Source organism: Apostichopus japonicus, chromosome 8 (assembly GCF_037975245.1).
Source record: "Apostichopus japonicus isolate 1M-3 chromosome 8, ASM3797524v1, whole genome shotgun sequence".
NCBI lineage: Eukaryota > Metazoa > Echinodermata > Holothuroidea > Aspidochirotida > Stichopodidae > Apostichopus > Apostichopus japonicus.
This window is the reverse complement of record NC_092568.1, coordinates 30,062,973-30,087,305: the sequence shown is the minus strand read 5'-3', so window position 1 is coordinate 30,087,305 and position 24,333 is coordinate 30,062,973. Positions and strand designations below refer to the sequence as shown.

The 24,333-nt window shown below is 38.1% G+C and overlaps 1 protein-coding gene across 1 annotated transcript; it reads left to right on the top strand.

The window, feature by feature from the left end:
- The first annotated feature begins 837 nt into the window (after positions 1–837).
- On the top strand, positions 838–23,403 carry LOC139971511 (ribosomal protein S6 kinase delta-1-like). The gene is made up of 13 exons (XM_071978060.1): positions 838–1,202; positions 3,210–3,245; positions 4,938–5,055; positions 7,114–7,229; positions 7,718–8,114; positions 9,708–9,980; positions 11,240–11,599; positions 12,175–12,293; positions 12,470–12,616; positions 13,519–15,530; positions 15,884–16,094; positions 18,757–18,852; positions 20,174–23,403. Exons 1-13 carry the CDS (start codon positions 1,107–1,109, stop codon positions 20,282–20,284), a joined length of 4,092 nt encoding a protein of 1,363 aa, XP_071834161.1. The 5' UTR covers positions 838–1,106; the 3' UTR covers positions 20,285–23,403.
- The last annotated feature ends 930 nt before the right edge of the window (positions 23,404–24,333 follow it).

Below are 24,333 nucleotides of genomic sequence, written 5' to 3'. Positions count from 1 at the left end.
TGACCTCAGCATTGTGAGTATTCCTATGAAATTCTCTGGGAGAGGAATCCCTTTCTGGTTAGTTTAATGGAGGATAGACCATTGATGTGAAAGGTCTGCATGAGTCTATAAATATGCAAGCTGGATACCTGACAGAATGGGAAGTAATGTCCATACCCAAGCAGGATTGGCCTTTTATTCACAACCCCCCTCCCCCCCCCCCCCACTGGTCCATCGACTGGATCACGAATTGTAAAGTTAATGTTGCGCTTCCTTCCCCTCCCACTGCTGATTCCTTTGTTCCTTTCATTCCTCTCTATATTCCCTGCCCCCTCCATATCCTCCGTTTGTCAGTAGTTGAGGATTGTCTTTGGTATCCATGTGAGTCTATATAAATATGCAAGCCTGATAAGTAGCTAGTCATTATATCCATAGCCAGGCAGAATTTGACTCTTATTCTTTCCCCGTCCCCTGGAATTGTGCACTGTATAGGTCCCTTCCCCTCCCACTTCTGATTCCTCTTCTTCCATTCCATTCCACTTCTTGCATTCCTTTCCCTATTTCTTCGCCTCTGCTGTTTCCTCAACCCCATCTTTCACGAGTCCTCTCTCTTACCCCCCCCCCCTCCATTGTCTCCTCACCCCTCCCCTCCTTTATGTTATCACACTTCTCTAAACTCTCTTCCTTCACCTCTACACCTCCCTCTACCTCTTCCACTATCTCTTCGACAGGTCGCTTCCACGTTCTCCTCTTCCTGCTCTGTCCCAAGCTCCCTTCTCTCACTAGCTCTGAAAGTGCTGGTCCGTCAGCCTAGTCGGCGATGCTCATCACACCACTGATCACATGTATGTGACAGTGGTTTGGTTAGTAAAGAGCTGCAATAACTTCAAAATTGTTATTTTGGGAACATAATTTCATGTCTGTCTACTTGGAGCCTGCAAACTTTCACTCCTTTTTTTCTCTCCGTGGACACCTTTGGTAAATCCTAGCGCAATCGCATACGTGTTTTCAGCTGACATTTATTTACCTTTCCCCTTGACCTTTCCTTTGTTGCGCAATGGCATGGAGAATAATTCACTATGCTGAAATTAATTTAGAAACGTTGTACAGATGGGCCTGTGGGAAAAATGGCAGGTGCTCATTATAAATGGGTGCGAAGTTTTAATGTGACAGACCCAACGACTCACGAGAAAGGTTTTACAGTGTACAAAGTTACATATAAGGTACTATAACTAAGTTTTATTGCGGTTTCACCGGGTTGTGGTCAAATGTTGCAGAAGTCGCACTTCCTAGGCTATAGTAGTATACGAACCTAAGTTACGCCTAACTTAACGTTAGGCTGTTGACTGTACTTTACACTTTTCTGGTCTATATTTTACCTAGGTTGGGGGCTTATTCGTACTTGTCAGTACTGAAGGCCTACCCATGCTAATTTGTAGGTGAAGCCTAAACAGATCTAGAATTGGTAACGTAATGCCTAGGCTCACATCTAGTACTAGCATAATACTACTTAGTTGCTGCAAATGGCTCGATTAAAGTACTGTAGGCCTATATAGGCTATAGGACTAGCCTATGTAAAGTTGTGCTAAATTAGGGCACTACAGTAGGAATAAAGACACTGTTGTGGCTAGGCTAATGTAAAGCATAAACGTAAAGCAGAACATTTCAAACTTGACACCATAGTAAGTAATGTAGCCCTAAAACTAACATGTTCAGTAAAATGTTCAGTAACTTAAAAGGCTTTGAATTTTGCCAACCAAAAACAATTAGGCTCTGTCAGACCAAAATTTCTATTTGGCTAGTTTTTGATAGTGGTAAGAGAAGGACAAAGCAGGGGCTTCTTCAGAAATAAATCAGGTTATTCACAGACCTGTCAACCTGTTTGACCCCAAAATAGGGAGAATAACATTTTTCAGGGCCAAAAAATAGGGAGAACAGGGGAAAATAGGGAGGTAATTTTCAACTGAAATGATATTTATAAATACTCCTAAATAAGTATAGTCTACTTATGCAGTACAGTGAGAGAATCATCCAATCAGTGTTTCTTGTTGTAGTTTACAGCAGCTCGCTTCGCATTCTACAGGGTTTCTTTAGTAGGCTTCCATTTGAAACAGAGAACAGTGGACTCTGGGTACTGTGACTTCATGGCTAGTATGCTAGATAGAGTCCCATCAAGCATGAGACTTGACCGACTGTCTGTCTTGTTCTTGCGAACTACACTGAATAGCCTTTCCTGTTCAGCATTACTGTGGGGAATTACAAAGCATAGGACTAATTGTTGGCTATTTTCAGAAATGTCGCTAGTGATGAAACATTAATAAACCGGGAGAATAGAATAAGAAACAGGGAGGCCCGGAGATTTGGGTAAAAAACGGGAGTCTCCCGGTAAAACCGGGAGAGTTGACGGGTCTGTATTCACGCAATAATGTACATCCCATGAGATAGTGCACTTGAAGTTGGAGCCAGCTTCATTTGCTATCAATTATCTATTCAAATCTTACTTCAAATGGTGGCATAAAGTTGAAAAATTTACAACTTTCAACTTTGTTTTTTCTCGAAGATATTTTCCGTTGGGATCCAAATAAACCTGGCCCATAATATGAATATTTAAAAGCTACAAACATCAATGTCCAATACGTAATACAACACCATGCTTGACTTGTGCAGATTGTCTATGGCAGTTTTACCAGGGAGCTGTTTGAGTCCAGCTCGCTGGTTGTATACCAAGTTACCAACATGACGTTTTGAATCTATTTTTAGCAACGGCTCATAACTAAACCTGCATCTCTGATTGGTTGAAATCAAACTAGTGGGTTGGGGGAACTGTATGCGATTAATGTGTAGTTTGTCGGTGGACACTTTTCTCATGATCTGCAAATGTCCTTAGGTAATTACTCTCCAATTAACGCTTTTGGCAGGGAAAAAACTTGGCAAATATATTAGTTTGCTGTTTTGTGACTGATATATGTTAAAAACTTGATGGACTTGTCAAAAAAGTGGAAAATGCAACAAAACACAAAATGCTGCTTTAAGCTGGTTTTTGTTTGTTTTTTCCAATAGCAAAATAGGTCTGGCTATGTCCTACAAACTGACCTGTTGGTTCTATGATAGTGTCCACTATGATACCCTACTCGTACCAAGTTATACCGTAGAATAATATGCATTTAATATATAGAATTCAAGACCAAACACTTTTGACATGGATTTTTTCACCTTATTTCTTGTTTCAGGCATTTCCAGTGAGCAGGCCAGAGGAAATTATTGAGGTAATATTTCTAAAAAAAAATGTGTTTCGGGCAAAGTGTCTGGCAAAGTTGTTATTAACGTCAGCAAAACCAAAAATATTGAGGGAAAAAAAAGGTTCATCCATTTGTCTGACCTTTAATAGCTATCAGTGTTATTTTACTCTAGGTAGTGACTGTGGCACAAGTCTAGCAAAGTTTTTTTTAAATTTAATGAAACCTGAAGTTTGTTGATGGTGGTGCATTTAGGTGCTTAGCAGTTCAAGACCAGTTCTCATTCAGAGGTTGGTTAATGCAGGGAGTTGTTTGGAAATACCTAAACTGTCCCTCCTCTACACACCACTTTATTATAACAGTCAGGCATAAAGTTTGGATATAGCATATCCAAAAATGAAAACAAATTTTTGTTTACAAATTTATAATGCAATTCCTTCGCATGTACCCTTCGCAAAACAAGCACATTTTGTATCGGATATTTGCCAGCAACAGTAAGATGATGTGGATAATAAGGTGCTCCACACAGAAGTGTATGAATTTTGGCTAAAGCAACGTGTGGATATTTGCTAGGTAGTAGGTCAATTGATGTACTCAGTATTTAGAGAGAGTTGAACAATCCATCATCAAACATGGTACATGTAATTTGAATCATGGAATAGCACCATATCCTTCGGAACCCATCTCCCTCTCACTGGGGTGCCCTAATGCCAACCATACTAGATACAAACATGAACTGCTATAACATATCAGATTTTGGTTGTTCTATACGAGCAGGTCAACTTTTTAATGATTATTTTCTGGCTCTCCCCCGTACAACCAGGCCTTACATTTTGGTTGACCAACCAGCAAACATGGTTGTCAGAAAAAAAGTAGCAAAATAACAAGGTCCACTACTATATCACTGCAGGATGTACACTGTAGGACACTAATAGATATATAGGTTTGGTGAATTGGGCAAAGTAACAATGACCAGTATTATACAACACCTAATTGTATTCTGGTCATTTGATTGGTCGATTGCTCTTTGATTGCATGCAAAATCTGCTCTATTCCACTCTATGAAATAGAACCATGGTTATACTTTTTTGATAGCACTTTTTTCAATGGTAAGAGAGCAGAGAAACCTGTCTGTAGAAAACAGTCTGTTGCATGAGTGCATTTTACATCCAATTATATCCAAATTTGAAGGTGTTGTATAAAACAAATAATGAATGGTTTCCATTCGTGCAATAGTGCAAATATTTCATTCGTTGAAAGATGTAATTTGTTCCATTCAACTCGGCTGCGCCTTGTTGAATGGAACATTCCATCTTTCATCTCATGAAATATTTGCACTATTGCACTCATAACCATTCATTATTTGTATACTATATCACTGCAGGATGACACTGTAGGAGACTGATAGATATGTAGGTGCGGTGATAGAACACAAGCTTTGGGGATGATAGTGGTTTATCATTTTTCCTATTTGGGGGGTAGATCCTACGATAGTCATATGCAATTTAACATAAGTACTGTAGCTGTCAGCCAGAGAACCTCCACAGCTGAGTTTGGCTGTCCGAACAGAAGAAAGTTGGTAGCCCTGCACTACCATTCAAAAATTGTAGTGTATATATGAATTCAAAAGCATAACATACAGGGTATGTCTCTCATTTTCTAACATATGTCTAACATGCATAGATATGTCTCTCATTAAATATGCGATTTATTTCTTTGCAGGTCGTAGTATGGAAAAGATATAATGACTTCAAAAAGCTGCACAAGGCATTGTCAGCAGTATATTTCAACCTTCGTCGACCAGGGAAGTTTCCAGAATTTGCAAAGTCTAAAATATTTGGTAGGTAATATATTTCTTTCTTAAAGTACCATTGTTTTTTATGATATAGAAAAATAATCAACAAGATTCCATATTTGCATGACAATTGTCAGATTCCCTCATTTTGTTGATATGCAAGAAATCACTGAAAACACCATGGTCTGCTATGCATCATTCCATCTGTGTAGCAGTTATGTAAATGATTGCATAGCTTCATAACTATATTATCCCATATTCATTATTCAATGGCACGCTATCTTTAACCGTCATTTATTAGAAATGTATATTTATTAATAACACTATTTCTACCAACAGGACACCTTTTACCATTGGAGAGGTTTTCATATTTCATTATTAGTCATGGGACCTAAATATGGCACGGTCTGTAATATATATTAAGTGTGATTTAAAGTCACACCTGCGATGTTCATTTGTTTCTTTGCAGCACCTCAATTGCTACTTCATTTTTGTCCAATGTTACAAAATGTAGAAAGTATTTGTCATATTTATATCATAACATTTTTGTAACTCCTGATAGGCTGCGGATAATGAATATCAGATGCATTCCACTCAATAATGATAATAATAGTAATGTGTACCATGGCAGCACAAATATTGATTATGACACCTTCGCAGAATTTTCCAAGTGGCTAGGTTCAATCATCCGATTTTTATGAAAATATGTGAACTTTAGATGAACATGTTGATATTAACCATGTTGCAGAAGTTAAATGTGTAATAATTGTTAATAAATGGGTAATTAACTTGATATTGAGTAAAAGTTACAACTGAAGAGTACAATATTTCACCCCACCTTACAAAAAGGCAAAATAATATAATTAAGTCTAAAAAAAAAATGTTTTTCTTTATTCCATATGTTTTTGTGTGTGTCACAAGTGGTGTTTGCTATTGTTGAAGTTCTTGATATTTTATCAGTGTGTTGAAAATATGCTGGTAATTTCATAACCAATACAAAAACTAGGGTAAATTTGGTGGCTTTGGTGGGATTAGGTCTCCAGTACAGCTGCTCATGTGTTTTTTGCACTGTAACGACCTCCTACTCAAATCTAACACAAAATAAGCATTAATCTGGAGGAGGAAGATATTCAGGGTGTGGAACAGCTGAAAGTCATAAGCCATTGCATATCAGAAGGCAGATCATTCCTATGACAATTATATACAGTTTACCCATGTGTGTGTCAATTGCAGTGAAGGTGCATCACCCCTTATAATCCTCAATTGATATTTGATGCCAGTTTATCTCAGTCTAAGCAGAGAAGTGGTCTAAGCCTAAAACTACTTTCAGAGACAGAATACATGTGTTCTAGTCGGTATGACCTGATTGAGCTACCAGTGCTTAATACCACATTGAGCTGTCTGCTGTAATTACATGGTGCATACATACAACACTAACTATAAATTCATGGCAGCCCTACACTGAGTTGGTTTACCTTGCACAGATGATGGGTTGAGACCCTGCAGCATTTGCTGCTCTAGTTTCCACCTCAAATTGCATTTTGGGACCATTTGGACCCACATTTTCTTTACATCAATTGTGCTAACTCTGCACCCAAATAGCCTGGTATATGTCGACCATCTGAGCCCCAGAAATTCCTGGCTCGTGTTTTGGGCTGGGTGGGCTCAAACTTTTATTTCCACCTCAAATACATATGAGGCACATTCTTTGGGCCCAAATTTGTAGGGCTCAATATTTTTGGTACCATTTGGGTCCACATATTTTGGGGGTTCAAATGTTTGGGAGCAAATATTTTTTGAGCTACTTTGTCGGGCTCTATTTCTTTAGGGGGGGGGCCAAAATTATAAAAGTGCAGTAACTCTACAACCTTAAAACAGATTATATACAAACTATGAACTGCAGTTGTTGGTTAATAGCTGGTACATGTGGGCATAAATATTATGATATTGGGTGATGACATACAACACTTTTATATGCCACTATTAAAGCAAGAAACCATATTCTCCTTGGACTCTTGTTTGTTACTCAGTCTGGAATAACTTGTTAAGACCATCATCTACTGTACACACTCTATTCGGTTTTTCTTTTTTGATCCACATCAGGGAGGTTTGAAGAAAGCGTCATCGAGGAACGGCGGCAAAGTGCGTTAGAACTACTAGAATTCACCAGTAGAGTGCCCATTCTGGCTAAATGTGTCCATATGCTAGAATTTTTCCAGGTTGGATTTTAACCTTTCTATCAGATTTGCTTTGTATCCGTAGATTGTTTCAATTTTCTTTAGCTAACTGTACTTGTCAGTTTAGAAAGTCACAAGTATCGTCCCACTAAACAAACATTAAATTGCCAGCCAAATAAAATATCCATCATTTAGCTGTCTCAATGCCTGAATATGATTTGTACGGTCATAACGCACCCGGAAATGGCTTTTGATAAACTCATGCCCCCTAGAAGTGAGTTTCCACACTAACTATTGATGGTAAATTTATAACGTTATGTTGTCTCTGCTTTTCTTACTGCATGGATTTCTGTTTTATAACATGGCAAAACCGGGTCACTGTAGATTTAAAATGCAGGATTCAAATTTTTCCTTGCTATTTTGTATCCTAAAATTATCCTACTCGCTCGCTGATAGTAGTTATAGTCTACACTGCTTCATCTAACTGTCAACATGTACGCTTACTTTTTCCCCTTTCTATCTCTTTGAAGGGAGGCGTTCAAATTATAGAAAAGAAAACAAAAGCAGCTCCATTATTACTACCATCGAAAGTCGATTCTTGTCCCGTCCACGGAGAACAAGTTGCGGGAGAGACAAGCGCAGGGGATACCACACACACAGAAAGTTTAACGTCAGAGATGGAGAAAACGCCAACAGTCTCGCCAAGAGATGGCGCGGAAGGAGAAGGGGAAGCAGGGTTGCTCGGTGGGGTGTGGCTACATCGACAAGATGAGGATGAAATGGAGGATAATCTAGAAGAGGACAGAGGGGAAGGATACGTATATGACGGAGGCAGTGACGATGATAGAACCACATTCAGCGAGGACTCCCTTCCAAACACACCTCTCCCTCAACTTCATGACATCTCTGTCTTTGACCCTCTAGCTGGTAATATTCTTAATAAAACAAACATTTATCTTAAATTTGCTGTTGTGTCAGAAATAGAAGAGAGTGCAAAAAAAAAAGACCTTTTTTTTGGGGGGGGGGGGGGTTATCGTCACATCTTGACATTGTGTATACATCCACAGCTTGCCTAAGGCATTTAACATACCATAGCATCGTCACTTTTGAAGTTCTTTGCACTTGAGCACCGGTGTTTTTTTTTTCCTTAGAGCATTCTGTAAACATGTAGTTATTTTTGGTAGGTAAATATGTGACTATGTGGTCATAGATTCTCCTTTTTTTGAGGCATCTTGTTTATAAGACCCATTTCTTGTTAATAAATTTGTAGTGAAGTGAGAGGGAGAAGATTTTTTTAATTTATAGAATCTAGAAAAGGAGTTCTTCAGTTAATGTGAATCACTCATAACATAGCCTGGGGTAAAATTATGACCAGACATTTGTCTGCAGTTTTTGGTTCATGCCAGCAGAGCATGCTGGTGTGAGCTATTGTGATCGACATCTGTCTGTCTGTCTGTCTATCTGTTCACAGTTGCTTAAAGTAATCCTATGTGTAAATTGTATGTCCGATTGCTACAAAACTTGGACACAATGATCACTGGATGATGGGCCATTGGTTGTGGGTATAAATTTTTGGTAAAAGGTCATGTAGGGGTCATTGCCTGAAATTACCAAACATGCTTCTCCTCCCACAACTAGCAATAGATCTCAAAACTTGGTCACAGTAATAGGTAAGTAGTGGCACATATCGGGTGTTCAGGAATTGAATGTCAAAGGTCATTGAGGGGGTCTTTGGGGGGCCATCGTTTGAAAATACACTCAACGCTTCTTCTCCGACAAATAGCAGTAGATCTTGTTGAAATGTTGATCCCTTCCAGCTTGAGTTGGTGTCTGATTGTGTCCAAATGTTGCTGAAAGTAACTCAGATCTCCTTCTCTAAAGTGCTTGAGCTGTAAACTTGATCTGTATTTATAATATTAAAATAAAATAAAACTGTTAGCAAACTGCTTATCCACTAAAGAGCCTGTGTAAGAGAATGTTGTAAAAGTAAGTTGGCCTGACGTTTCGATCCTAGCAGGATCTTCTTCAAAGGCTAAATGACAAGTAACAGTAACAGAAGGGACAAACACATGCACAGAACACAGACAGGTTAATGAGCATGGTGAACACAAAGAGATAGATGTAAGGGGATTAGTAGACAAGGCATGGAGAGAAGAAAGAAAGAAACCAGCAGGGAAAGAGGAGAGGTAGGAGATAGACAGTGGAGAGACAAAGAGAGGATTAAGGGAAGTGGGTAGGGGATTTTTTTTTTTAGCAGACTATTTATAATATAACTTGTAGTGTACACTAGATAGCCACTAAAAAGGCCTCTCATACTGTTCCTTTATAAGGGCACCAGTGCTCCAACTTATTTCAAGTCAAAAACGTAATCCTGGTGCCAAGGTTTAGACTTTGTAAAGGTGCAGAATTACTGTGTTGGTGTGAGCTCTACACCAAGAGCAGCTCTAGTTATAGGATGTAATTTATAGGTAACATTAATTTTTAAGTGTAACTTGTGTTTTTTCTCCAAACTATTCACAGATGGTGGAGACTCATCAGCAGGACCAACCTCGCCAACTCTTCACACTAGTAACAGCTGGTTGTTCCATGCCATGGACTTGTGTGCTGATCTTAAAGGGGACTCACCAGATATGTCACATGAATCATCACTAGCCAATAGCTCCACAGATCTGTCATCCGACAGTGGAATCACCCTGCAGCTGCCTCCAGTACCGGATACTCCACCCCTAGATGAAGTAGTTCCTCCTCCCCAGAGTAGTGAACCGGCTATTCTACCTGTCAGTGAGGACCCAGGTGAGTACACCTTTGTACATTCCAAATTCTAAAATGTTTAACATGAAAGATAGGTAACTGGATGTATTCCACTAACAGACTAAGGGATTCTACACAGGTAGACATACTTAGATGTTAAAAACAGGTATTTCACTAACAGACAGAGGCATTCTACATAGGTAGGCTGACTTGAATGTTAATAAAGTTTGCCTCCTTAAGCAACCATTATTCCAGGAAATGGCTCCCAGTATATAGTCTGTTATACTATAATGACAAAATGCTTCTTCTAGATATTTGGAATTTTGAATATTGGCTTGAAATAGCTGATAATGTGCTCTGAACTAGAAACTTTTTATTTTATTTTTGGCAAAACTTGAAATACAATCCAATTGTCATTGCCATCATATGGTCACTCTTTGTGATCTTGCCATATACATTCCTCAGATTTTATTTGAAATTTGAGAAAAGAAATAACAAGATTTTTTGTTAATATCAAACATGCTGTTGTAGTATGGTTTTGACCTCATTTAGAGTGTTTACATGATTTTTTGACACAATTAATTCTACCATGAAATAGCCCTTAATATTTCAGTCAAGGTTTTTCAGATGTAACCTGTAATCAAATCCTTCTAGAGATAAGCGAGGTTAAACAATGCTAATGATTCACTCCATAAGGTCAGCTTATATCAGAATGTTGTTTTCATAATTTCATAACATGTAAAAGCAAAGAGTGCTTTGAAAGGTTACATATTCCTTCTTTCTCACCCTATCCCCCCCCCCCCACCCAAAAAAAAAAAAAAAAAATTATCTCCACCTATTTCCCATTTTGCAAGACAATGCTAAAATTATTCTTTGGCTCAAACTTTGAGCTATGCCAAATATACTTTCATGTTTTCCTATAATACTAATTTCACTATCCTACAATCCTTTTGTCCCCAATCGATAGTAACGAGTGTAGTTATTATTGTGGAAGATTCATACTGTCCTGTTTCCTACTTTACAATCAGGTACAAAAAAAAGGATAATGCAGTGAATTAATGCTGTTTGAACTTGCGGTTTACACAATGTGTTAAAGCTGGTTGCATTTGAATTGCATGTTAGCATTCATTGCATCTCTGCTTTAGTGCAGATGCAACTTTAGCTGTGTACCCTGGAGAAAAGTGTAGATTTTAGAGGGGTTATCTGCTATTCCTCCCCCTCATCTTTTTCGAGTTTTGAAATTTAGCATTAATGCTTATCTCGATACTTCTTTCTTTCTCCCTTCAAATTTGTCTTCACAGATTCCAGTGCTGCCCAGAGAGGACTTTCTCGTGATCAAAGGTCGTCAATGGCCCAGGCCTACCTCCGCTGCATAAGGGCCCAGGAAGCCGCAGACCGGGATGCCCAGATGGATGACAGTGCGGGCATCGTCGACAGCCGAGAGGAGACTCCTAACCCATCCCCTCAGCACGGAGAGAATCGATCAAGGACCGTCTCTGGAGACAGTATATCCAAGTTGGTCGTTAGGGGTGAAGATGATTATCTCTTTAAAGCTGGACGTGCCATTAGCATGGCCTTACAGAACGAGGCTAATGGTTACTACCAAGCTGCATTTGACTCTTACAAGGCCGGCGTCAGCATTCTCTTGAATGGAGTAGCAGGTAAGGACAACTTGAAAGGAGCATAAAATGAGTAAGGATAATTATAGTAAGGATAGCTAGTTCTGTTAGCCATGCAAAGTAATGTTGTTTAGGGTTTAGTATTGCCTGTCTGTTGAACTGTGAACAAACACTGACTTTAATGCAAAATAAAATACTCCCTCAAAAGGTGCCAACATTTTGAAATATTTGGTTAAATATCAATGGTCAAAACGGTGTCTGTAAAATGACAAACTTCTTTTTTCTCTTTTCTTTGTTCGAGATGTTCCAAGCAGATTGATTAGTATGTACCTTCTTATAAATATCTTCCAAACCAAACAATACAAGTATATGTGTGTGCGTGTATTGTTAATCAGAACAAATAAACAATTTTTGAAATATTCAATGAAAGCAGTGTCCCCTTTTGCTACCATAAGGCTATAAATTCACTGACATTTTTTTTTAGTTTCATATACTGCCAAAGGTAAAAACTATAATTTTCACAATGAACATGAGTTCCAGAGGTAGTTTCTATTGACTTAATAAACATATTTTTTTGTCCCTGAATGACAGTAACACTGATGTTATTTTTGAAACAGGTGAAACCAATAAGACAAGAAGGGAAGCAGTAAGGAAGAAAACAGCCCAATATTTGATGAGAGCAGAGGATGTATACAACAATTATCTTTCAGATATGGACAATAGCAAAAGATGGGAGGTAAGAGATGTAGATGTATTGTAAAATAGCGCCATCTCTAGTGTTGAGTTGATTAAATGGTACATGTTTTATGACTGGCTATAACCTTGCTTTAAAACCCCTTTTCTAGTAGATCTTTACCATATGACCAACTTGTCCCTCATTGAATCTTTTTTTTTTCCATATTGACATTTCAGTCAGAAATCTTGGATATGGAGACAGACCCATCGTCAGAACATCTTCGTGGATCCATTGAGGAACTGAAGAACTTTAAAGTACTCGGGGTCGTAGATAAAGTGATGTTGGTCTTGGATATGACCAGCTACCAAACTTTAATTATTAAAGTATGTATTGCTTCAACCATTCTTAATCTTGACTGACATTTTGTACAGTATTTTGATCACTGGCAAGAAGATGTGTTAGTTTAAAATATGCCCAGCTCAAAAAACTTTGGATTCTCTAGCAATTAAAATGACTTTTTTGCCTAATTTTTTTATGCAGTACCGTAAATTTGTTCGATGAACTACAAAGATTTAGTTGCATTTCTTCAGTTTGATGAGGAGGGCAGTCATGGTTTCATTTGTCTTCGAGAATCATTCTTTTATGACGTTGGGAATGTTGAAATCCGTTTGTCTCAGACTAAATAATCAATTTTTCATGCAAAATTGTTTCTGCTGTGACTATGTTAGTGCACATTGAGCCATCAGATTGAACAAGAAATAGATTTTTGATATTTGCTTCTTGGGCAAAAGGTGCCTTTATTAACAACAACTCTAACTCAATTTTTTTTTTTTAAATGAAATTGAATCAAATGAAAATTAAACCGAAACTAATTAATTGGGAAATTAAAACAGATATGTCAGTTGTACTATTAAAGACATATACATCAGATCACTCTTTATTGTTATATAGTGTTGTTCTGACAAGAAATATTTATTCTTGTATATTTACCCCCCCCCCAACTTTTTTCAATAATGAGGTTCTTACGATGACAGCAATGTTGTGTACAGTAATGATATCTATCTTACTGTGGAAAGTAAAGACATCTTCAGTTCGTCATACATAAATCCTTCATTGTTAACAAGAATATGACCGTTCATAGCTCAGGACTTTGAAGCTATTTCTTAAAGATGATTGTAACACAATTCAAGTAACAGACAAAACAAACATCATGTATGACAAAGTCTGTATGATGTCAAGCAATGTAAAATTTAAAAATATGTTGCTTCTTATACATTTCACACAGGTTTTGAACAAATGTGCCGTTGCAGACGAAAAGGTCCGTACTTGCATACCCTCCTACTGCCCTCACATAGTTCGGTTGTGTAGGTTCATCGAGAGCGACATCTCCATTTACCTCGTTTTGGAGTACGCCTCAGGCGGAAAACTCTGGGATTATGTCAGTCCTTATATAAATCAGGAAGAACATGACTCTCAAAAACTGACACCGACCGGGTCAAAAGTAATGGGCACAAGAAGTCAAAGCCCTCAGTCGCCCAGAACTAAGAGTTTAAGTGGTCAAGACTCAGAGCTGCCTTTAAAAGAAGGGGTCGATGAGGAGGTTCAAAAACAAAATTTGTTAGAAGGAGATGAAAACGAACGGCGCCATCTATCAGCGGATAATTGGACTAGGGTGAGGGAGGGTAAATCCGACATGGAGGGTACTCTAACTCCGTCAGCCACTGGTTCTCTTGAGGCTGGTCCTCAGAAAACTGATGAAGAAGAAATTAATTGGTTGTCTGCCTCTACCTCAAGCTCTGAAAAGAATTTGGAGGGCAGCGGCACTCCTGTAGAGAGAATGTCCGGAGAACCCGAAAAGATGGAGGAAGATGGTTTAGGGGTAGTAGCTAATGTCGGAGTAGAAAGCGGTGAGTTTGATATCGTGGATGAAGGAGAGAGTTTAAACGATTTGATGGAACAGAGCTCTAGTTATCAAATTAATGGCGATATCGGAACAAGAAATAGTTGCGATACTGGGGGGATGGGGGTTACATCATCCCCTCCTCGATTTAATTTGTTTAGCATCGACAGTGTGGAAAGTCCAACAGAGGCCTTAAGTGCTGGTGTTGTGGATAAGCCAGTGTTTCGGTATGCAAACGGTGGTACTCACCAAGGTCAGGATGTTTCGGTTTTAGAGACGGCACCCTCTACGGAGGATGAAGCCAAAACAGTCATTACAGAGACCTTAGAGGTGATCGACCAGGTCAACGAGATAAGCAACGAAGGTGGTGGCATGATCGAGGAGGAAGACTTTTACAACGATCAAACAAGACACGTCAAGGTTGTTGATGTAAGCGGATTTGGTGTCGTTGGTGATGATGATGGGTGGGGCATTGTGGGTACTGCTGGTAGTAAAACAGAATCATTGTCTGGTGATCAGAGTATAACTGGTAGGTCACAAGATTCTCAACAACTGTCTCATCAAGGCAATCTTTCCTTGGGAACTGCACAAGAAGTGGAATTTTCTGGTCCTAGTGATGAAAAAGTGAGAGATTCAAACGATACGAAAAAATCCAGTAAATGGGAAGAATTTTTCAAATTAAATGAAACGGAAGAGGCAGACAGGGAGAGGATGGATGCAAGCGATGGCAGTAAATCCTCAACGGAGAAAAAGGAGGATAAAAATGGACCAAAGATTCCAGCTGTTTTAAGCGAAGACGAACTGAACGTCTGCGTCAATCCTTTTGAATTTGATGCCGCGAGAGTGGCCGGAAGTTCAGAAGTCACCAATACTTGGGTGACCGTCGACGATACCAGCAAACCGAGGAGAACTTCGGTAGAGGTGATGAAAGAGTGGCCGAGCTCACCGACGAGCTCGTCGAAGTCCACACCAAGTCGTAAAGGAGGGATGGGGAGCATAGACATGGTGAATGGAAAGGAACACTCTAAAAGTGATGATAGTCTGAGCGAAAATATAGAGAAGGATCAATCCAAAACCATCGATGATAAAACATTACATGGAACTCAAACAAACGTGAAAGATGACAGCAATAAGGCAAACGTAGAAGCTGAGAGCAAAAATATATCTTCACCGACAGCGAAAGATGAAGAGAGAAGCCTGACAACGACGACGAGGACCGCTACCAGCGGTGATAGACGTGACAAAAGGTTGCCCTCTCTGTCCTCTCTCTTCTCCTACCTTGACGATATCAGGAGGCAGCAGGGGAAGATCCATCTCCCTGAATCTTGTATCCGAATCTGGGCAGCAGAGATCGTAGTCGCAGTAGCCAGTCTTCATGCCTGTGGGATAATCTGCAGGTAATATGGATATATGTTTGTTGTTTTCCTTCAATTTTCAAAGATACAGCTAGAGATGACCAGATGAGATTAATGATCCTTTAGTTGTTTACAAGTTTTAATGATGTGAATGTTCACCTACAAAATGCTATTGTACCTGTGTACAAGAGAATGCTATCCCTACAAAATGCTATGGTACCTGTGTACAAGAGAATGCTATACACGTTTGCATTTGTATAGCAGTTTATCAACTTTGCATAGCATTTTTGTTTTGTGATACCAGATGAATCGTACGCTGGTCACCTCCTTTAGCCAGTTTTTTGTATCTCTTTTTCGTTTAATCTCAGTATCTTTTCTCTATGTTTGACACACAGAGACTTAAATCCTGCCAACATTCTTCTTGCCCAGGGTGGTCATATACGACTGACCTTCTTTAGCCAATGGAAGTGCATTAAACCAGTCTTGAGTACTTGGGCTGCAGAGAATTTCTATGTAGCTCCAGAGGTACAGGGTCTGCAACCTTTGACCTCAGCCTGTGATTGGTGGAGTTTTGGGGTGCTATTGTTTGAGCTTCTTGTAGGAAAGGTAGGTTACGTGTGATTTCATAGATTCAGAATGTAGTTGTTGAACAGAACAGGAAATTCACCATGTGAGAATATCACAGCCACTTGTTTTTTTGGGGGGATGGTGGGGGGGGGCCGGGTAACCTATAGCATCAAACACAGTCTAGATTTGTCAAATGTGTTTCTTTGGTAGAAACAGTTGGTTTGAGATGGGGTGTTGATTTCTCTAGTTCTGGCTACAATATTCTTTTGCTCGTTCTCTGTACGGTGTTTGTTTGTTTGTTTATTTTTCATTTCACGTTGTGCCCTGAAGAAGGACACAGGCGTGTCTGAAATATACACTATTCATTATTCTGATTTTCTGTATTATGTTATCTGTGTTGTATGTGTTTGTGTGTGTATATATATATATATATATATATCTATATCTATCTATACATATATCTATATATATATATATCTATATATATATATATATATATATATATATATATATATATATATAAATATATATATATATATATATATATATATATATATATATAAATATGTATATTCATGGCTAATAGCAACAAGACAAGGTGAAAGTAGATTGAACTCAGCTAACACTATGCTCCAGCTTAGGATCAAAGAAAGTCTCCACATTAACTGTGAGAAGCCTAATCTGAACAAACAGCTTGATAGCCCATTGTTCACACTGTTAAATTAATCTACTTAGAACTTTCACCTCGTGTTATTGCTACTAGCCATATGTCACCATTACTCGTTCATATTAGTTTTATTAGCCTGCCTAGTTTCACATTCAAGAGAGAAAGTAGAAGGTTTTAAACTTTTGAAATCACCCTTTTCTTTGTGTTCTTTCTCTGTGTGATTAACACTGAAAGTCAATGTGGACATTAAAACAAAGGACATGGGACGAGGTCGGTAGCCTTTAGTTTTTTAATTTTTTTATTATTACCTTGGGAAATTTAATTAACCTTAACTGGTTTCATCGCTGATCTAATAGACGCGTAGACTTCTAGGCTGAAGTTCATATTCATGAAGTGTGATCGCAAAGGACCAGCACCAGTTTTTAGAAACACTTCATTATAGATGTTCACGTTTCCTCTCAATGCTTGAGTGACAAGTAGTCAAGTGGCGCAAGTACACTGGATTGGTACAATTGTAATGAACTTAAATAAGAAAACAAAACATTTGTAATCACAGAAAATAAATGCCTGCTCGGTGGGTACCTCGATATTTTACAAAGAGCTCTTAACTTCCCATTTGATAAAGCTACATAGTTTCTACTTGTAGTTGTTGGGGTTTTCTGTTTCATGTTTTGTTCTTGAGTTTCTCCCGGTTCCTGTTATGAAGGTTAATGTATCAACAAGGCCGTATGATAGAAAAAAATGCATAGGAATATTTTCTCAACTGTGTATCAAGGTTAGCTCTACTATGGGGGAAAAAAAGGTCACTTAAAAAACATCATTTGACAGATTTGGTCTGCCCACATCAAAACATCTCCATTCATGCGTTTCTAGGTGTTTTTATATCGACATTTCACTGGCCTTAATCAAAATGTAGAGGAATAAATGCTTCTCAAAGTATTGTGTCCGGTACTGTAAATATGTGAGAGAATTTGGATAATGTACTGTTAACTTCTCCCTTTTTTCTTTGAAGATAGTGTATAGTTTTTTTTTTGGGTAAAGTTTTTTGTTGTTGCTTGGAACTGTATATATGTTTTCCATTATTGATGCAATACTAAGGCGATACCTCTCAATTGACTCACAGTAACGCCTTGTATTTGCAATGCAACATCATCTTCTTGCTAAAGTACAAGCATTCAAATCTCCTTACCTTTTGGACAAGTTACTTGTAACCTTCCCAGTGGCGGAGCGTCCATACAGTCAGGGGGGGGGGGCGGATGCCACCCCTGATGGACTCAAATGGACTGCTGGCACCCTTTTCGGCTTTTTACCACTTTTTACTTATTCGCGATTATTGATTTTTTTATTGCGCTCTCATGTACCTATTGACATTTGTCACATTTTGTTGGTGTAATTTTCTGACAAAATGACGATGACACCTATTTATTCTTCGTTTATCTGCAATTAAGCAAGGCCCGGAAAGGGTCATTTCCGGCGATCTAGGGAGTATCTTTACTCCAAAAATTTCTGTACGCTCCGCCCCAACCTGTGGCTACAAAAAATGACTGCACTGCATGGAATTGTACAGCTTGGTTGGAGTTAAATTTTCATAAAGTGTCGTTAAGTGTCAAGTTTCATGAGTTGTCAGTATTGACCGGTGTATGTTTAGCCTATGACCATACAGAGGCTGTAATACTTCATGTTAGTGAACAGATGTCACCTGTTGTTTGTGGCAGTATTTGAAAACTCTTACAGCCAACCTGTACTGAAGGGTAATTAAACCCAAAAGGCTTCACTAAGTCTTTTCTTGGTTAGATGATCCAAGGATCTTAGCTCTCTGTATCTGGATTTCATTATGTTAGGTGACAGCAATATACTTCACAACCATCATAGGAAACAACACCCTATAGCGATCATCGAATCTGGTAGAAACCAACATTTAGGTTTTGCAGAACTTGTAGTATAAATTGCAACCAGCTTCTGTAATTGTTTGTGAAGTGTAAGAGTAACTGTGAAGTAAGACTTTTGAGTTCTTGTCGTGTTTTCCTCTCACAGTCGTTACATTCTTGTCATCCGTGCGGCATCAGTACTCACACCGAACTCTCAATTCCAACTCACGTCTCCAGTGAAGGAGGAAGCCTTCTCAAACAAGTGAGTACCATCCAAACCATCATTTGCAGAGCAATCTTTGTCTTTTATTCTTTAAATGTCGCAAGATTAGTTTATGATGGGGTGGGGGGAGGGAGGGCAAGGAAGGAAACTGGAGAAGAGAATGATAGTTGCTTCACATTTTACAGAATGTGGTCAATAGAACTGGTAGACAACTGCACTGAACAAAACAACATTAACATCAACTATATCACCTGCCCAAAAATTCTACAATTTCTTATTTAAACTCTTGCATCTCGCATGTTTTAAGCACAAATGATGTTTAATTATGACTTGTTCTTCTAAATATATCTTTCATTTTCATCTGTATGTTTGTCTTCAAATAAAGCTTGCTGTTGATCAGGCCCAGACGGCCTTAAAAGAATATTGACTCATTAAAAATGACTGAATTGATTTGATGATTCTGTAAATTGGCTCAGAATATTTATAAAGAACGTACAGAAAGCAATTGTTTTTCTTCATTTTGAAAATGAAATGCAACTTGTGAAGCCAATAAATATCCCTGTGATTTGAATTTAGTAGCGTTGCAATATTGAAGGTCAAAGTTGATAAGCTGCTTAATTATTCAGTTTCAATGTTATCGTTTAGTCTGACTGAACCCTCTGTCTGCTACCCTTAAAGTTGGAGCTTCACTTTCTGATAAACATGTTTCATTACGAAAGATATGGACAAGTCTTGCGATTTTGGTAGATGTTAGCTGAGGTCACTTTGTGAGAAAGACATGCGTTTCTTTGAACAAAAAAGAACATTTGATATAAGTGGTGTACACCCTCCAACATATGAAGTACAAAGAATCAGTTTGTTTAAAAGACAGTAATGGAGGAATGGTACTACCAAGATTTCAGTAGAAAATAAGGAATAAAGAATAGTTCATGAAGAGAGATTTTCAAGAGAATTCTATTTTTATTTTTTTTTCATAATTTACCCTTGGAGATATAGTTGATGTCAGAGTCATCAAGTAAAGCACTACCCAACCTTCTCACCCTAGCTCAATTTCACACCCCACCCCCTGAATGTATTATGAATTTATGAAAGCCACTTCAAAATAGGTGTCCAGTAACATCATTTTCATGGCTTTGTTTGTTCTCAAAGCCATGCTCGTCATTTATCATTCAGGGCTAGCATTGCCATATAAATTGATATGTATTACATGTCTCGAATATAAACTTAGAGCGGATGTTTCTGTATGCAATGTAATGTTTTCCCGATGGATGTTTAATTAGTCTCACAACACATGTTGTAAGTCTCAATATTTTTACACAACTTTTCCCAAACTTTTCTGTTGTGCTGATTGTGTCCATAGCTTATTCAGCCAATACCACACGAGCGGCTTGGTGCGGGTCGATCCGGCGTGGACGAAATCCGATCTCATCCGTTTTTCACCGGTGTGGACTGGTACACCGTGAGAGGCTGAGGAAATTACTGAAAATGAGTGCCTTATTCAGAAAACAATCTTTAATGCATCATTTAAATAATTATTTAAACAAACTTGTTATTAAAGGTGCAGTGCATCTTAGGTAATCAAGAGTAGTGAAATAGCAAGGGTTTTTAGGGGCGGTTTTCACATTGAATTATGATTCTTTAATTGAATATTTTTTAAATTTAACCCTTGGGTAGTTTGTGTAGTAATATTTTAACCACCCTCCTACCACTCACTGGCTCATCTATATCTCCTTTCCTGTATGTCCACCCCGGATATATTGCAGAGGTCACATTTGGCTGTCACAATAGAGAATCTCTGCATTAAATCTTGAAATAGTATAAAGATATTTCCAAGTATATTCGGTAAATATTCAACAGTTACATATGTAAAGGATGACTTCTGACAGAATCTTTAGTCTTGTTTCGTTCAAGTCCAAGAAAAAAAAGTAAAATTTTAGTGCTAGTTATCCTTCTATACCTATTACGTTTTTCATGATATTCACCTATAAAAATATGTTAAAATTTCTGAAATACTCCTTTAAGGCTAAACGTGCGATGACGTCAGCTTCTCAGTGCAGTCCTTAATTTTAATTTTAATCCATTGTTTTATCAATTCTAATAACTCATCCAAAACATGTTCTTTTAATTTCGTATAAACAACAGATCACCTTTTGAATTGCATTCAACACTACTTGTTCATGAAAAATTTGTAATACATTTTAAACATGTCATCTGAGGCCATGAAAAATGTCATTTCTTTTCCCCCAAATGTTGAGTTTTGTGTTGCATCTGAGAAAGTGACTAATAACGGTCTGTTCAGTTCGACTAGAAAAGTCCAGTTGCTTGAACTGATGAACCTCAATTTGTTTGAGGGGTCAAATCATAAAATAGTGTTATAGAAATACAAGGTGGACCTGATAGCAATGGTCTTTATACATTTTACAATGTACCAACATTAATTTTGTGCTCGGTGTTATCCTTTAAAGTGACAACCCCGTCACAGTGTTGAACATTTTGGAGGTATTGACTACATTTAAATGATAATCTTCTCTTGATTTATTTGAAATTTAAATTATTTTCTTGTATAACATTCTGAAGCTCTTTGGATACACTGTTTAAAACCTGTTGAGATGTCATCTTAATTATGGTGTGAGAGTTTTTTAAGCTTTTTCAATGCCACTAGACATACTTAAACATTCCTGAGATGATAAACAATAGCCTTGCGATTCACTCTCACAGAATACTTGAACACACTTGACCAAGTTGACCCTAAACTCATCAAGACCTGACCTCCAATTTCCTCATGGTCATTGTACCTGGCTGGCTGCTGTTGTCAAACAAAGCACGTTTTTGCTGTCCAGTAACCTTCATAGCAGGTGTGGATATGTACCATGTTACGGATGCAGCTAACCGGTGCAGGAGTAATACATGTCTGCAACGCGGGCAAACTGTCCAGTAGCTCTCCAATTAGAGGTGGTTTTTCACCAGAGTTTTTCAAGATATCTTGTAAGAAATATGTTCAGTTTGAATCTTCTCCAAGCTCGTGTTCTACATTTAGAATCTATTTCTTTTGTGGCGGCAAGTAAGTAACCTGGTTTGAGTGTCTTCGCTCTGGTTTTGGTTTTTCGGTAGAGCATAGGGAGGAAGGAGTGCGGGATATGAGGTGGGAGGGGAGGTTTATGGGGGTGGGAAGGGAAGAATTGGTGGGGTGGGGATGGAAAAGAAAATTTGCCGGCCCCCATGTTTGCTGCATTAGCAATGTTTGACATGACGATAAATAAAATTTACTCAGAGAGATTCCGAGTATCAACATTTCTCAATTCGATGCTTGATGGATTAAGTTTCAGATGTTTGGATTAAATCAAGGTACTATGTGGGTTGTTTTCAAGCTTATAAAGGTCTTGAGTAGTGGCCTAAACATTTTACCAGAAGAAAGTGACTGAAAGTAAGCTGTCCTGTATATTCTGGACCATCCAATTATTCTCAGATATGTAAGAGAAATCTTAAAAAGTAGACTTATATTTATCCAGGGAGGGCAAGTTTACTTAGAATGGACAGTAAAACGTTTGTTTGAGGTTCAGTGATTGGGTGACCATGTCCTGACATTCTATAATATATTAACTAGAATTCTGATGTGGGTTTAGTCCCTTGAGCAACAGGAGACTTGCCGAATATGTTGCTTTTAGTAGTCTTTTACTGTTTGGTAATATATTGACTGTGTAAGGGATGTTGGTGAAAAGGTCGCGAGGGGATAACCTGGTCTTTGATTTTCATGGATTAAAGTCAGGTAATGATAGTCATGAGCTTGGATTACAGTCAGTCTTCACAAGAAATCTGTTCTAATTTTATCATCATGTGGAAGTGATAGTTGATATCGAATCTTACTCGATAATTTAGCTATGTATTTGAAAATGCATGGCCTGATTGATCAATCGATTGGGTGATGTTGAATCCGATTTGTCATTTGAAACAAGATAATCCAGCCTGTCGAGAAAGGATCAAGAAAGATTAATTTCAAAGTAACATTAAATTCCAAGAGAAAAAAGGATATATATTTTAGTTTGGATCTTCCGGGCCTTTCCCATTAAAAATAAAAAACTACCTGATAATATTACAACTGTATGTAGAATGATAAAAAAAAAATAATCGAAAAAAACAAGTTTGGGGAAAGACTGGTTGACAAGTGTTACTTTCCTTACAAGTCCTGGTTAAAATGTGTGAATGATAGAGCATCATGTTATACGACAGGTCAGCGAATTTTTTAACTGACGTCATAGGTCATGATGTGAGAAATCTAGCGGAATAGATATCTCGTTTTGTGCGAAACTAGCTATTTTCTTACATAGATCCTTGGTTACTCTTTCGGTCTTTTTCAATACGCATGCTCTGTAAACTTACAACACTACTACTTTCGGATTCTTTTGTAACAGTAGACCTACGAGCAACTCATACAATGTTCGAGAGTGTGAGTACGTGTAAAGGGGTTATTGAATTTGATTGTATTTAACTGAGCATTCTTCTAGAAGGTTTTTATTGTAGTCTTAGTGACGTTTATAATACAAGAGTCACGTAGAAAATTTCTATCAATATATATTTTTAATAACTGTTTAACAGTAACATTTGCAAGACAATTTTCTTTTTTGTATCAGTAGGCTAATTTTATTGGGAAGAGTGAAAATTTGATGGGCACGATTGAGGGGGAGGGTGGGCGGGATAAGCTCGGAGGGTTAGTTTAGTTTAGTAGAAAAAAGGATCAGGAGGGACACTTAAGTCCCCATCAAGGACCCTATAAAGAGAGGGAAAAAAAACTGAAGACACAAACACTCAGACCCGATTACAATGCTTAAAGTGCTTGTCCAAAGCATTCTTAAACCCATTGACACTACTTGCAAGTACAACTTTCTCAGGCAAACTATTCCACTCATTCACAACCCTATTAGAAAAAAAGTTATGCCGAATATTAATCCTACTATGCGACTTTTGAAGTTTAAGACAATGACCTCTAGTACAACTACTGTTTGCAAACATGAAAAAGTCGGTAAAGGATAAATTGTCGAAACCATACACAATCTTGAAAACCTGGATCAAGTCCCCACGTAACCTCCTAAGCTCCAGTGTGGTGAGATTCAACAGTTGTAACCGCCTATAATAAGGAACCCTCTTTAAGGAACTAATCATCCTAGTAGCCCTCCTCTGGACCTTTTCAAGTACTTCCTTATCCTTAGCAAAATAAGGGTTCCAAGCCTGCACAGCATACTCCAGATGAGGCCTAACCAACTGCTTATAAAGCCTAACTACGATGTCCTCTTTCAGAAAACTGAAGTTCCTCTTGATCATACCTAAAACCCTATTACCTCTTTTAGCAGCTTCAAGACAATGTTTGGAAGGTTGCAGAGACGAGTCAATGTAGATACCTAGGTCTCTTTCAACAGAGACCTCCTGTAACTCCACACCATTTAGATTGTATGTAAACTTTTGGTTACTACTACCAATGTGCATTACCTTACATTTATCAATATTAAAAAGCATTTGCCACCCCTG

What these genes read in the sequence shown, in the direction of transcription:
- LOC139971511 (XM_071978060.1), top strand. Translation starts at nt 1,107, where the DNA reads ATGGCAGGTGCTCATTATAAATGGGTGCGAAGTTTTAATGTGACAGAC. An exon ending in TTGAGCTTCTTGTAGGAAAG is followed by an intron (nt 16,095 to 18,756) that starts GTAGGTTACGTG and finishes TTCCTCTCACAG; the next exon opens with TCGTTACATTCTTGTCATCC. An exon ending in GAGGAAGCCTTCTCAAACAA is followed by an intron (nt 18,853 to 20,173) that starts GTGAGTACCATC and finishes TTGTGTCCATAG; the next exon opens with CTTATTCAGCCAATACCACA.